The sequence below is a fragment of the Nelumbo nucifera genome, chromosome 8 (assembly GCF_055504915.1).
Source record: "Nelumbo nucifera cultivar China Antique chromosome 8, China Antique-T2T, whole genome shotgun sequence".
NCBI lineage: Eukaryota > Viridiplantae > Streptophyta > Magnoliopsida > Proteales > Nelumbonaceae > Nelumbo > Nelumbo nucifera.
The window spans coordinates 19380939-19393825 of record NC_142656.1 but is presented as its reverse complement, the minus strand read 5'-3'; the positions used below and the strand labels follow the sequence as shown (position 1 = coordinate 19393825).

The window sequence follows — 12887 nt, the reverse complement described above, 5'->3', positions numbered from 1 at the left end:
CAAGCCACCACAGTTTTTACTCCTGGTCACCACCTCCCAGCTAACTCTATGATCCCTCTTCTCCTCTCCTGGCTCCCAAAAGAAATCTCTCATCATCCTCTCCAATCTGCTAGAAACCTTCACTGGGATTTTGAACACTGATAGGAAATAAATGGGTAAGTTTGCTAGTGTGGCCTTAATCAGTGTAGTCCTTCCACCAAGAGAAAGGTAATTCTTTTTTCCAAGAGACAAGTCTCTTTTCAAATCTTTCCACCACCAGGTTGCAGAAGCTCTCTCTCTTAGGGTTATCACCTAATGACAACCCTAGATAATTCAATGGCCAACATGAAACTTCACATCCTAGCACTTTTGCACTCTCCCTAATCTCTCCCTAATCTCTCCCTTCTCCATATTCACACCACTACACAACTTTTCCCGGAGTTCACCTTCAAGTTTGACATTTGCTCAAAGAGTTGTATCACCAATTTCATGTTCCTGATGAAACTCACATTACCTCCTTCACAAAACATAATCGTATCATCAGCAAACTGTAAGTGAGTGAGGGAGGTTTCCTCCCTTCCAACTCTCCAACCTCTAATGAGACCCCTAGTGTTTGCTCTGTGAATCAATTTCCCCAAAAAAGAGATAGGGAGTCTCCTTGTCTTATACCCCTAATGGATGGAAAGAAATCTACCACTGACCCTTTCACTAGCACTGAATAATGACAATTTTGAACACAACCCATGATCCATTTGCACCATCTAGCCCCAAACCCAAATTTGGTCATAACTTTCCTCAAAAATTCCCAGTCCACCAAGTCATAAGCCTTTTCCAGATCCAACTTACAGACCACTCCCTTCTTTTTATCCTTCTTGAAGTTCTCCACACTCTCATTAGCAATGAGGATTTGATCAGTAATTTGTCTTCCACTCAGAAAAGCTCATTGATTTTGTGCAATGATGTTTGGCAATACCTCCTTAAATCTCAAAGACAACACCTTTGCAATAATCTTATACATGCTATTTACCAAACTAATTGGCCTAAAGTCCTTTGGATGGGAAGCATCTTTCTTTTTTGAAATCAAAGCTATAAAAGTGGAGTTCACACCCGGATTAACAATTCCTCTCCTATGAAACTCCTCAAAAACCAACAAAAGGTCATCTTTCAAAATATCCCAACAGTCCTAATAAAAAGCCATTGTGAACCCATCCGACCCTGGAGCTTTTGTTCTATCCATAGAAAACACAGCCTCCTTGATCTCTTCCAAATCAAACCTTCTTTCCAACCTTCTCCTATTATCCACCCCTACATCTGGCCAATCCAATCCTTCTACCCACACCCCTCTACTTACAGGCCTTCTTAGAATGGATTTAAAGTGCTCTACACATGCCCAACTATCTCCTCTTGTTGTATTAACTCAACTCCATCTACTACCAATTTTAAGATAAAGTTCCTCCTTCCCCTTCCATCTGCCAAAGAATGAAAATACCTGGTGTTTCTATCTCCCTCTTGCAACCATTTACACCGAGATTTTTGCCTCCAACTTATTTCCTCCTTATGCAGGTAGTCCTCTAACTGTCTTCTCAAACCTCTTCTAAGTTCATTGTCTTCCTCTCCAAATTTTCCCCTTTCTTCTTTAGAGTCAAGGCTTCCAAGTTGGTCCATCAGAGCTCTCTTTCTTTCTTCTATCCTCCCAAATTCCAAAAGATTCCACTCCTTGATCTTTGCTTTCAAAAATTGTAGTTTCTTATGGAATCTCATCCCCTCCCATTCCACCATTGGGTTACATTCATACCACCACTCCCTTACTCTATTGGTAAACCAAAGATGGAGTAACTACATATTTTCAATTGAAAGGGGCAAGTCCTCCACTCCTTTCCTCCTTGCATATCACTATGGGCCAATGATCAGACGCCACCCTAGGGAGAGCTCTAGAAGCCAAGTTCCCCCAATTTTCTTCCCAGTCCAGAGAGAACAGGAAACTATCCAGCTTGGAGCAGATGGGCCTAGATTGGATATTTGACCATGTACATGTCTTGTGGGCTAGAGGTATCTCCTTAAGCTCAAAGGCATCCACAAACCTGTTAAACTTCCTCATGCTAGTTGTCACCCTCTGATTAGTCTTATTGGTTTCCTCCGAGTATCTAATCACATTGAAATCCCCACCCACACACCAGGGCGCATCCCACAACCCTCTGACATCAGCCAATTCCTCCCACAATTCCTTTTTCTCTCTGTAGTCATTTGGTCCGTAGACATTTGTAAGCACCCACACATAACCATCCTCTTGTTGCTTAAACTTCACAGAAGCTGAGTATTTTCCAATCAACTCTTCCAAGCCTTCAACCACATCCCTCTTCCACATTGTTACTATCCCCCCTGAAGCACCCCACGAGGGGGCAGCCACCCAACTAATCCCCCTAGCTTTCCATACACTCCTTGCCCATCTATTATTAAACTCCATTCTCTTGGACTCCTATAATAGAACAATGTCTGGGTCATACCTCTTTATTACCTCTTTTATTGTCGCTCTTTTCCTCACACTTCCTATTCCCTTCACATTCCAACTAAGTATTTCCATTCTCACTTCTTTCTTAATTCCCTTCTTCACCTACCCACTACTTTCCCCCTTTCCTTCTATCTCTTTTTACCCCGAACTTCTTATCACCTTCCACATCTCTTTTTAGTCTCTCAACTTCACTCAATTTTCTCTTCTTTGTTCTGATCTCCTTCTTCCTCTTCTGTAAACCTTCTTTCAGCATATTCAAATCTTCCAACCTACATCCCAACTTCCCCACAAATTTTGCTATCATGTCCTCTTTCACAGATTCCTCCACCACTGTCCTTTCTACATATTCCCCTCCACCTCTGCCCACCTTTCCTTCCCTCCTCTCTTCTGATCCCTCTCCTTTTCTCTCCTCTCCATCCTTCCTCCCTATCCTATTACCTCCCTCCTTCACCGTTCTCTCCACATATTCCTTTCCAACTCTGCCCACATTTCCTTCCCTTCTCTCCACTGATCCCTCCCCTCTTCTCTACTCTCCATCCCTCCATATCAAATTTCCTTCCACTTCATTAAATACTCTTTCAATAATTTCCCACACTTTCTCATTCCTATACCTCCCTTCCCGCACCCCCACTGTCCTTCATTCCCCTCTCCATAACCTCAGAAAACCCACCATCTTGATTGGCTGCACATACATGGGATGCAAGACATGGAGCAGGAACGGAATCTGGAACAAAGGACACAAAAAACACATTAGTAGCACAAACCGAATTCATTTGGTTACCTGGGTTTGATAGAAAGGTTGGAATAGGACTGTTCCTGGCCTCCCTTTCTTGTTCTAGAGGTTGGTAAATGTCTACCTCCCTGAGTTGGTTGGAAAGTACTTCTGTCCTTTGGTCACCATGGCGATCTTTCCTCTCTACCCCTGGTTCACCCCTAGATGGGGTGTTCCTGCTCTGCTTCAGGTTCTCCCAATTTACCCCTTCTTTTGTGCCTTGCACATTCTGTAATCTTGGGGATGAGTTATTTCGGTTAAAGCCTTTAGCCCTACTTGTTACAAGAAGTCCAGGACTTCTTCCTTCCTCTGTCTGATCTTTTAGGCTGCCAGTTTCATGCCTCCATGTTTCCCTCTATGTCACCCTGAAATAGGCTTGCAATGTTCCACCCACCCATGTCACCTACACCGTAGCCATCTTCATCATTTACACTGCCAATGCTAGTACCATCATCTAAGCAATCATCCGATTCTTCATCTCCTACACTACATTGCACCCAACCTTCACCCGTCTCCTCCCTCTCTTTGGCTCTCTCCCTTGCATATCTTGGGTTCGACCTCTTTGAGAAGCGTCACAAGGAGCTAAACTCTTCAAGGTTTCGGCAGGGGACCCACTGTAAGTTCCCCTGTTTTTCCGTATTACACTACTGCGAACAGTCCCCAACCTTCCTCGCCATCTGGGACGATGATAGACCGTTACTATTGTCTAGAGTCGGTCTTTGGATCATCCCCTTGCCCCGACCCACGTGACCTCTTAAGTTGTCACGTGGGTCATTAAAAGTGCCCCGTTTCAGTATTAGACCCACCCACATGACCTTTTAAGTTGTCACGTGGGTCCTTAAAAGAGTGCCTCGGTTCAGTATTCGACCCACCCGACCCACGCACATGACCTTTTAAGTTGTCATGTGGGTCCTTAAAAGAGTGCCCCGGTTTAGTCTTCAACCTGCCCGACCCACCCAACACCTCAATTGGCTCGGACTAGGCCATTTGGCGCCCTAGACCGTTTAACTTCTTCGCCACGTCAGCAAAGGATGAAGACCATAGACATCCAAAGAATCACTCCCTCTGTCTTCTAATTGTCAGATTTGATGTTCCTCCAGCCTTTAACTGGACATATAAGACCATAGACATCCAGGTGTACTAATTGAAAAATCTTTGACACGGTTATTTATTTTAGGTAGAAGGAAACACAATTATGTTTGCTAAGCTAAAATGCTTCACTCTCAAGTGACTTTAAGTGACTCAATAAAGGAACTGAAATCTTCAATTTCTACAATGACAGATAACCAAGACAACAGTATTGTTAATGAGTGGATGAGACACATAAAGATGGATAAAAAGTGACCAAGTAATTCAACAACTTAGTTAATTTGCTAACAAACATTAAATTAAAAGGAAATTATGGGACCTATCATGTGATCTGATGTTCCAGGGTCTACAAATGTAGAAATGAAACAAGCAGAGTCAATACCTGGCTGGGCTAGAGTAGTAGTGGATGAGAAGGCCTAGGAGTAAGACATCATTCATGCATACTCCTTAGAGATGGTAGTCATTTCACTGGCTGCATGGGGTTGAATCTGTTCTAAGTGTTGGTGGGTACAATATTTGCAACCTATATTCCTGATACGTGACATGATTAACAAACCTATCCAATTTTCTGTTGAGTACATGGAAAAGCTCTACATTATGGCCTTCTTTCCCTCAATGTAAGCAAATCCTAACACCATGTAGGTAGTAAATAGCGTGATCTTCTCTCTCACAATACATGCAATACCTACCAACTCTTTCTCAACCAGATGTATCACCACCATGTCTTATGCATAACACCCTCTACCTCCATCTACTGCCCCATGATTGGCACCACAGCAAGCACCATAAGCAGCTCCCCTATCACAACAAAAGATGACTGGTTAAACACACTAGAACTCCTAGGCCCAGAATGGAGGCTCTATGAAGCCAAGAGATTATGTATGAAAAGATGGCAACTCCAAATTTCCTAAAATTTGTGCTCTTACAAGCTCATAATCAGCTCTAAGTCCACATAAGAATTTGGCCACATAGAAATCATCATGCTGCTTCATCATCACTCTTACATTAGGTGAAATGTCTAACTTCTGACATACACTTTACAGTTCTAAAAAAAAAAAAAAAGTTCGTCAATACTTTTGTTTCCCTGCTATATATTGAAAAGCTTTTGACATAATAGATAAGTTCTAGTAATATTATCAATCCGTGAGTACTTCTTCACATGATCCCACACATTTTTTTTGTGTCAAGAAAAACAAGACTTAGGTGCTCTTTGGCAAGTCTTTTTTAAAAGATCTTCCGGCAGACCTGTTAGCCAAAAGACGATGTGAGCTTTTGCATTAAGATCTTAGCAGCCAGAAGACTGTTTGGTTAAGGTGCGTCTTTCCGCGCGAAGACAATGAAAAAAGTCGAAAATCTCCATTTGGAGCTTCCCAAAGATAGCCCAAAATGGGCTTCGCGAGTCTTTTCGAGGCAGCATCTTTTGGCAGTTAGATTTTTTCCCAACTAAATGGGAAAAGACCAAAACACGGGCTGCCAGGCTTCTAAACAGCAGACAGCCCGCACAGAAAGACGTGCCAAATGAGGCCTTATTCTTGGCTTCCAAAGCCAAGCTCTGATTCTTGCATCTTCCTCAATCCATTCAATGTAATTAGGTGCAGGTTGTGGTTTTGCTTCAATCAAGTACTTAGTTTTGCCTTTTCCTATCAGAAACACTGCCAATTTTGCCCAATGTGCATAATTGGCCCCATTCAACTTGATAGGTAAAAAATCTGATGACATCATTGGTCAATCAATTCTCTGCCCCAAAACAACACACCTTTAGTCACAAACACCTCATACAAATCACTGATTCATCAACCAAGAGTTACCCCCTCACCATGTATCAATTCCTTCTCATAACTTCACATTTAGATTACTTCAAAGAGATTGAAACAGTCTTCTCATAGTAATCAATACGTTCGTCCAATGCCACATGACAACTTCACATTCAAGTTACTTGAAAGAGATCGAAACAGTATTTCCATGGTAATCTGTATATATTACACCAATCACAACAATCATACCCTCTTTGAATACATAAAATACAGGACTTACACTCTTGCAGCCCTCACACCAGATCAGGTACAGTAAGTCAGCACTCTCTTGAGAATAGTGCAATCAGATTTCTGTGAAGGGAAAGAACGAGAAAGTTCACCAGATTAGATTGGATGCTCTGAAACCATGTAGGTTTCTGATCTGTGAATAAACAGGATGAAAAAATAAGAAAAATAAAGGAGAAAAAGAAGAGAGTGGGAGAAAAAAATGGTTGTGGAACAACTTAAATAAGTGCAAAAAGACAAGCATACCCTTGATTAGTATCCTCATTAAGACTGATAAATGTACCCCTAAGGCCCTAATTACAAAATTAAACACAAAATATGGCAGACAAAATATAACTCTTCAATGAGTTGTTTGCTGCTATCTATTTGTAGGGATTGCTTTACTCAAAATCATTTTTTAATCTCTATCTTTATTTAAGTGATTTATTGCTTTTCAGCTGCTTTAGGGCCCACCTTCAATATAGACTTTTCAATTGTTTTCTCCTCTTGACTAATACATACTTTTGTTATTGATTTGAGATGGATAAACAAGAAATCTGGTGTGAGCTGTAGTTCTAATATTCTTATTTTCATAAAGAGCAAATGTGACAACTCACAGTCAGCGGAGTTCAGGAGAAAAAAGAAGCATATCAGGTGAACAATAGATGGCAATATTAAAGTTTATAACAATTACCTTTGGACACTTTGGCCCCTCAAGTTGGCTCTTTTCTGAAGCAGATCTCTGAATAAAATTGACATATTCATTGATAGCCTTACAGAGACTATCAGAATCATAAATGAGATACTTGTGAAACGATCTGCTGACTGCTACATCAGCAAAGGAAATGTTGCTTACAGACAATGACCTCAAATCAGTCAGCTGGCCAGGCTTCAGCTTTGGATAAACTGAGTACAGATAGGATGTAATTAAGTAATCCAGGACAGCATCTCCAAGGAATTCAAGTCTCTGGTTTAAGCAATAAGTTATTACACTTACAACATGGAATGCTTTGAGATTTGGCCGCAATTGATAACAGATAGTTAACACACTCTCATTTAGTTATGCTTTAAAAGTCGAAGAAAAAAAAATTGTACCTGAAAGCTGCCTCCTGAGAGCTTGTTATAAGAAGGGTGTACAAATGCCTGGAGAAGCAGACCTTTATGCAGAAAATGGTGACCCAATGATTTTTCCAGGTCACCAACATCAATGGAATCAGCTAGTGACATGAAGCCCTTGCTTGCAGTACAAAACTTAGAAACTTGTGAAGCTTCATAATCCACTTGAATACCAATCCATCTCAGGAATGCAGTTGCAGCCTTTAAACCACTATCGACAATAAATGCTCCAACAAGAGCTTCCACCACATCAGCAATTGTCTTCCTCTGTAACCAATGATGGTTCTTATTGCATCTTTCTTGTTGAGAATGAATAGTTTTCTCTATCTCCTTATTGCAGATCACAGGGCAAGGATGCCCTAATGCAAAGAACTGGCAGGGATTAAATGCTTGATCACGTATATATACCTGAAACAGGGATACATATTCTAAAGTCAAGTAAACTAATATTGGATATACCGTAGTAAAAATAACTTCCATTTCTTTTATTTATAGCAGGAACCATTCAGTATCGGGACAAGAAATATACAAGTGGGAGACAGGAAGAGCTGTAATAATAGTTTATTACACTTTCCAAAGATACCAAAAACAAAACAAAATTCAAAATTATCTAACTCAAACCATTAAAATATTTTCTTGCACCAATGCCTACTATATAATTAATGAACTGATATCCCTACAAATTCTACGAGGATGCCCCAGTACTACTTCAAAATCATTCAGTTTTATTCTTTCCAAATAAGAATATTCTATTATTGATTGAAAACAACAGAAAACAAAGAAGAAAAATAACAAAGAAAATCAGCAAAGAAGAGATCCTACCAAAATGCGGCCTGACCTAAAAAACAATAAACCAAAGCTACAACAAAAACAGCTACTCAGTAATAGATAATCAACAATATGGATCTACCCCAATCTAGATTAAATTAACATGAATCTATTAGTAACAGAATTATTTCTACATGAATCTACTCAGTAAATATCCTTATTTCTACATTTAAGTAAAACAGCTACTCACTACTCAGTAATAGAATTATTTCCAAGTCGCTTTATTCATGATATAGAATATCAAAATTACTGCAATTCATTTTATTAATAATATATGTAGTGATACAGTGGACCAGACCTGATATGTTTACTTGTGGTCCCACATAATCAGTTATCGTGTTGCCTATTTTTGCTTTCTTCTTGTTTTCTTGTACTGTTATAAGCAGCAGGGCATTTCTGTCTTTTAACTTCATGTTATGTTAAAACACATTTCTCTTCTATTCTTTTCTCTTCTTATTCTTCTTCTTCCCTCTTCTTCTCTCTTCTTCTTTTATTTCTGGGTTATTTTTCATCCTAAAACAGTTCTGCCAACAGCCGTAACTTCAAGTTGGTATCAGAGCAGGTTTAGCTTTGCTCGTGAATCTCATGTGAGCTCTTCCCAGCTGGCTGCATGAGATTTTCTTAGGGCTGGAGATTTAGCTCTCTTCGTGGCCTGATTCTTGGAGATTGGTGGAGTTTGAAACTTGCTCAAGACAGTTCTGTTCTTGGAGATCGCCCAGAAGTCAGGAAGAAATAGAGAAATTAAGTTCGAATGAAACAGGAGGTAGGGTTCTTGGAATCTTTGTGAGGAGCATATACTCTTTTTCAACTTTCGCCAAGACTGGTTCTAGGTTTTTTTCTCTTAAAACAATAAATCTACTGGATTGTTGTCCCTATTCCCAGTTTTGTAGGAATTTTTGTATTCAAAATAGGAGTCGACTGTGTTCTTTTTCTTCTGTGTTGAGTCCAGAATGGAGTTCTTTGGGAGTGAACAGAAATCTGCTGGAGGGGCTATTAGTATGACTGATAACAACCCTTTTCAGATCACCACAATCAGATTTGATGGTTCAAACTACTTGGAATGGGATCAATCTGCCATGATGGCCATTGGAAGAGAGGGAAGTTAGGTTATGTGACTAGAGAAACCAAGAAACCAGCCAAGGAAGACACTACTTATGCAAAATGGGTTCAAGAGAGTTATCTTGTGATGACATGGTTGTGCAATTCGATGCAGCCCCATATTAGCAGAAATTATCTTTGGGCAAAGACAGCCAAGGATATTTGGGATAATATGAAAGAGACTTACTCACAACTACTTGATGTGGCTAGGGCTTATGAGTTGAAAACTAATGTGAACAATCTGAAGCAAGGGGAGAAACCTGTTTCGGTTTATTTCTCTACCCTGAAATCCTTATGGCATGAGATAGATCACCTTGAAACAATTGAATGGGAAAGAAATAAGGATGTAGCAGTTATTTTGACATTGTTAGATAGATGATTCTTATTAAGGAAAGTGTTACTTTGTCCCAAGCCTACTCCCTTGTGCACAATGAAGAGAGTAGGAGGAAGATTATGCTGCAAAATTCTCAAATGGAGGCATCATTAGCAGCTACAAGACAAAAGCACAGTGGTGATAGGGAGAAAGAGATGAAGAATGAAAGAAAAAAGGGGGTGTTTTTGAGTACTGCAAGAAACCTAGGCACACAAAAGACACTTGTTGGAAGCTTCACCTTAAGAAGGTAAATGCAAATATAGCTATTACATCAAATGGTTCTTCCCTTCCTGGACCTCGATCTACTTCTTTGGAGGCCGCCTTAGCTGCAGTCAAGGCAGCTTTGACACAATTGGAGAATGAAGCTGGATTTACAGGATCATCTCAGATTTCCCCTACCACCACTGGTCCTCCTCTACTTCAGCTTTTGCCCACTCAGGTACAAGAGCCACTGTTTCATGCCTCAACTCCAAGTAACACTAACCCTACTTGGATTATAGACTCCGGTGCATCAGATCATATAACCAACTTTTATTGACACCTTTAAGCTTCGCTCATTAGCATTTAACACTTAAAGTGCTCTGTACGAAAAAGGTAACTTTAAGGGTGTTCAGTTGAAAATGTTTTGTTCAGACTTATTTCACCAACGCTTTCTTTTGCTTTCCAAATATAAACCAAACCCAAAACGCCTCCTCCTACCTTTATGGTTGCCATAACCCGGGACCCCACAAAGATGATGTTTGAGTCGTAATGTGGTATAAAGAAATAACCCAAGAAACAATATTATGTTCAAGTGGTATCCCCTGCCACCGTGGTGTATCAAATTGAGTTTTAATGGATGAAGCTTGGGAAACCCAAAAGATTTGGGAATTTGAGATACAGAAATCATAGGGTACATGGCCTTCTGAGCCAATTGGCCATGGGGATTCTACTAGCGTAGAACTATCAGCATTTTTACAAGGCTTAACATTGAAGAACCCTCTTTAACTACAGAATGGTTGTAGTAGAGTAAACATTATGGTACTGAATTACTGATACAATTACTTAAAAAAGTGATAGTTTGGGGCCTTGGAAATACAGAAAATCCATTGCAAAAGTCATAAAAATGGTAGAAAGAATTAGAGTGACATTTAATTGGGTGCAAAGATCAATCAACAGTCTAGTCGATGCTTTGGCTACACAAAGAAGGCATAGAGAATAATTGTCTCAGGGAAACATACTCCCTTAAATCTGTTATTGTTGCAAGTTTTTGGGCTAGGAGACAGTTGTCAGCCTAGGATTAAAAGAGGTATTAGGCACACTCCCTGGATTTGCACTCTTGTATATAATTGTTTTTGCATAATTTATAAATCTCAATTGTTACTGATGAATATAACTCAAAAAGTAGGTTTAAAAGAACTAAGAGAAAGCCCATATAATCTACATAGTTGAAGAACTATAGGATAAGCACATAGATGACAAACTAAAGATCATCAGATTGTGAAAGACAAATTTTACCTGTAAGTTTCTTTGAGTTGCAAGCTTGTACAAATTAGAATTATTTACAATATTAGAACGCTTCCCGGTCAGTTGCCCTTCATCAAGTGCTTCATATGACAAGAAAAGGCTTCTACCAACTGCATACTTGAGAAAAGCATCACCAAGAATTTCAAGCCTTTCAAGAGAAAATCTCTCCAAGCAATTCTCTGTAGTGAGTGCTTCTAATATCTGAAAATAGTTATACTACTGTTGTGGGTATTTTGTTACTAATAAATAAAAAATTCATACATAAGAAATGGGCAAGCAAGGGAACATTCTGCAAAAGGGCCTTACACGATGTGCAGTAACCTCAGATGCCTCTGGGAATGAAGCAGATAATATGCCCTTCAATTCAATTGCCACAAGAAAATTTTCTAACCGGTGCACTATTGATGGTAACAAGGACAATGAACTCCCAATTTCTTTTGAGAAGCCTATTATCCTCAGTGAACAAAGTTCTGGAGGTAACTCCACAAAGTGCTCTTTTACCTCTCGTGGCTCTGCTTTCAAAAATTGAATCCAAAAATATAATTACTAAAAGAAATCCAGCAAAACTCCAAAACCATATTCAAAACCCAATTGCTCAGACGATGAAGGGCAGGGAAAAACCCAATTGATACAATAAAAAACGCTCAAGGAGAAAAGGGCAGGGAAAAACCTATTGGAATTTAGAAAATAAATTGTCCTTACAATGCAGAAATTGAAACAACTCATTTAAATTAAAGAAGATATATATCATGCATGGATTATGTAAATGAATCATATCAGAAAAAAAATTTGTACTTTCCAAATGGTTAAGTTATTATTTAATTGTACATGTCAATTTGGAGTTCTCTAAAAAGCCTTAAGCATGAATTCGTAACACTAAAATAAATGAATAGCTCACCAAGAAACCAAGGGAAAACGAATGAGCTTAAAGGAATAAGAAGGATATTAAAATAAATCATCATATTGGCATTTACTTAAAAAATTTATTTTAAAGGGATTGTATAAATACTACTGTAATTTTCTTAAATGTATCACAAGAGAATGACCATCAGTTACAACGTGGTATCTCCAGCATCAGTGAGAATACAGAGGTGATGGTTACAATGGTAAATTCAAGTTTTAAATTGAAACCTTTCAAGTAATGTTCTTCCTGTGGGAGGAAATAACCCTATGCAAAGTAGAGAATTTATGGAAAACATGACTATTAGATTTCAGGTTCTAGGTGATTCTAAGCTGTTGGATGAGCAGAAAAACCATGTAAGATTACATACTTTCTATGATATGTAAAGGAAATCCCAATTCATGTCAAACTCACTGCAGAACATGATTGTGCTTTTCCATATGCAAAGTAATGATAACAAGATAGACCATCAAAGAAAACATATCTTATTGAAACATAGCAGCTACTATGTAAAAACAAACATAAAAAATGTACCTGCATTCTCTTGCAACCGATTGTGTAGTAAGTTGTTCAAACGGAAAAGCTGTTTTGCCTTCAGAAGAGACTGTTCAGGATATGATAGATGAATGCCAAACCTGAAATACAAAAAAAGAAACAAGATCACCGAACAAATTCTACAAATGTGTAGAGAATAATAT

The 12887-nt window shown here is 39.1% G+C and overlaps 1 protein-coding gene across 5 annotated transcripts in view; it reads right to left on the bottom strand.

The window, feature by feature from the left end:
* Positions 1 to 12887, bottom strand: part of DCL4 (dicer-like 4) — a 92987-nt gene that overhangs the window by 25651 nt on the left and 54449 nt on the right. For 4 of the 5 annotated variants that reach the window (XM_088893404.1, XM_010247232.3, XM_010247233.3 and 1 more), the window contains 5 exons: positions 12724 to 12824; positions 11595 to 11800; positions 11280 to 11489; positions 7463 to 7891; positions 7062 to 7334 (listed from right to left, as the gene is read on the bottom strand). In XM_088893404.1, the coding sequence (XP_088749530.1) occupies positions 7062 to 7334; positions 7463 to 7891; positions 11280 to 11489; positions 11595 to 11800; positions 12724 to 12824 (1219 nt within the window). Of the gene's footprint in view, positions 1 to 6383; positions 6455 to 7061; positions 7335 to 7462; positions 7892 to 11279; positions 11490 to 11594; positions 11801 to 12723; positions 12825 to 12887 lie in introns of all 5 variants that reach the window. The other variant, XM_010247235.3, reaches the window with a different exon arrangement.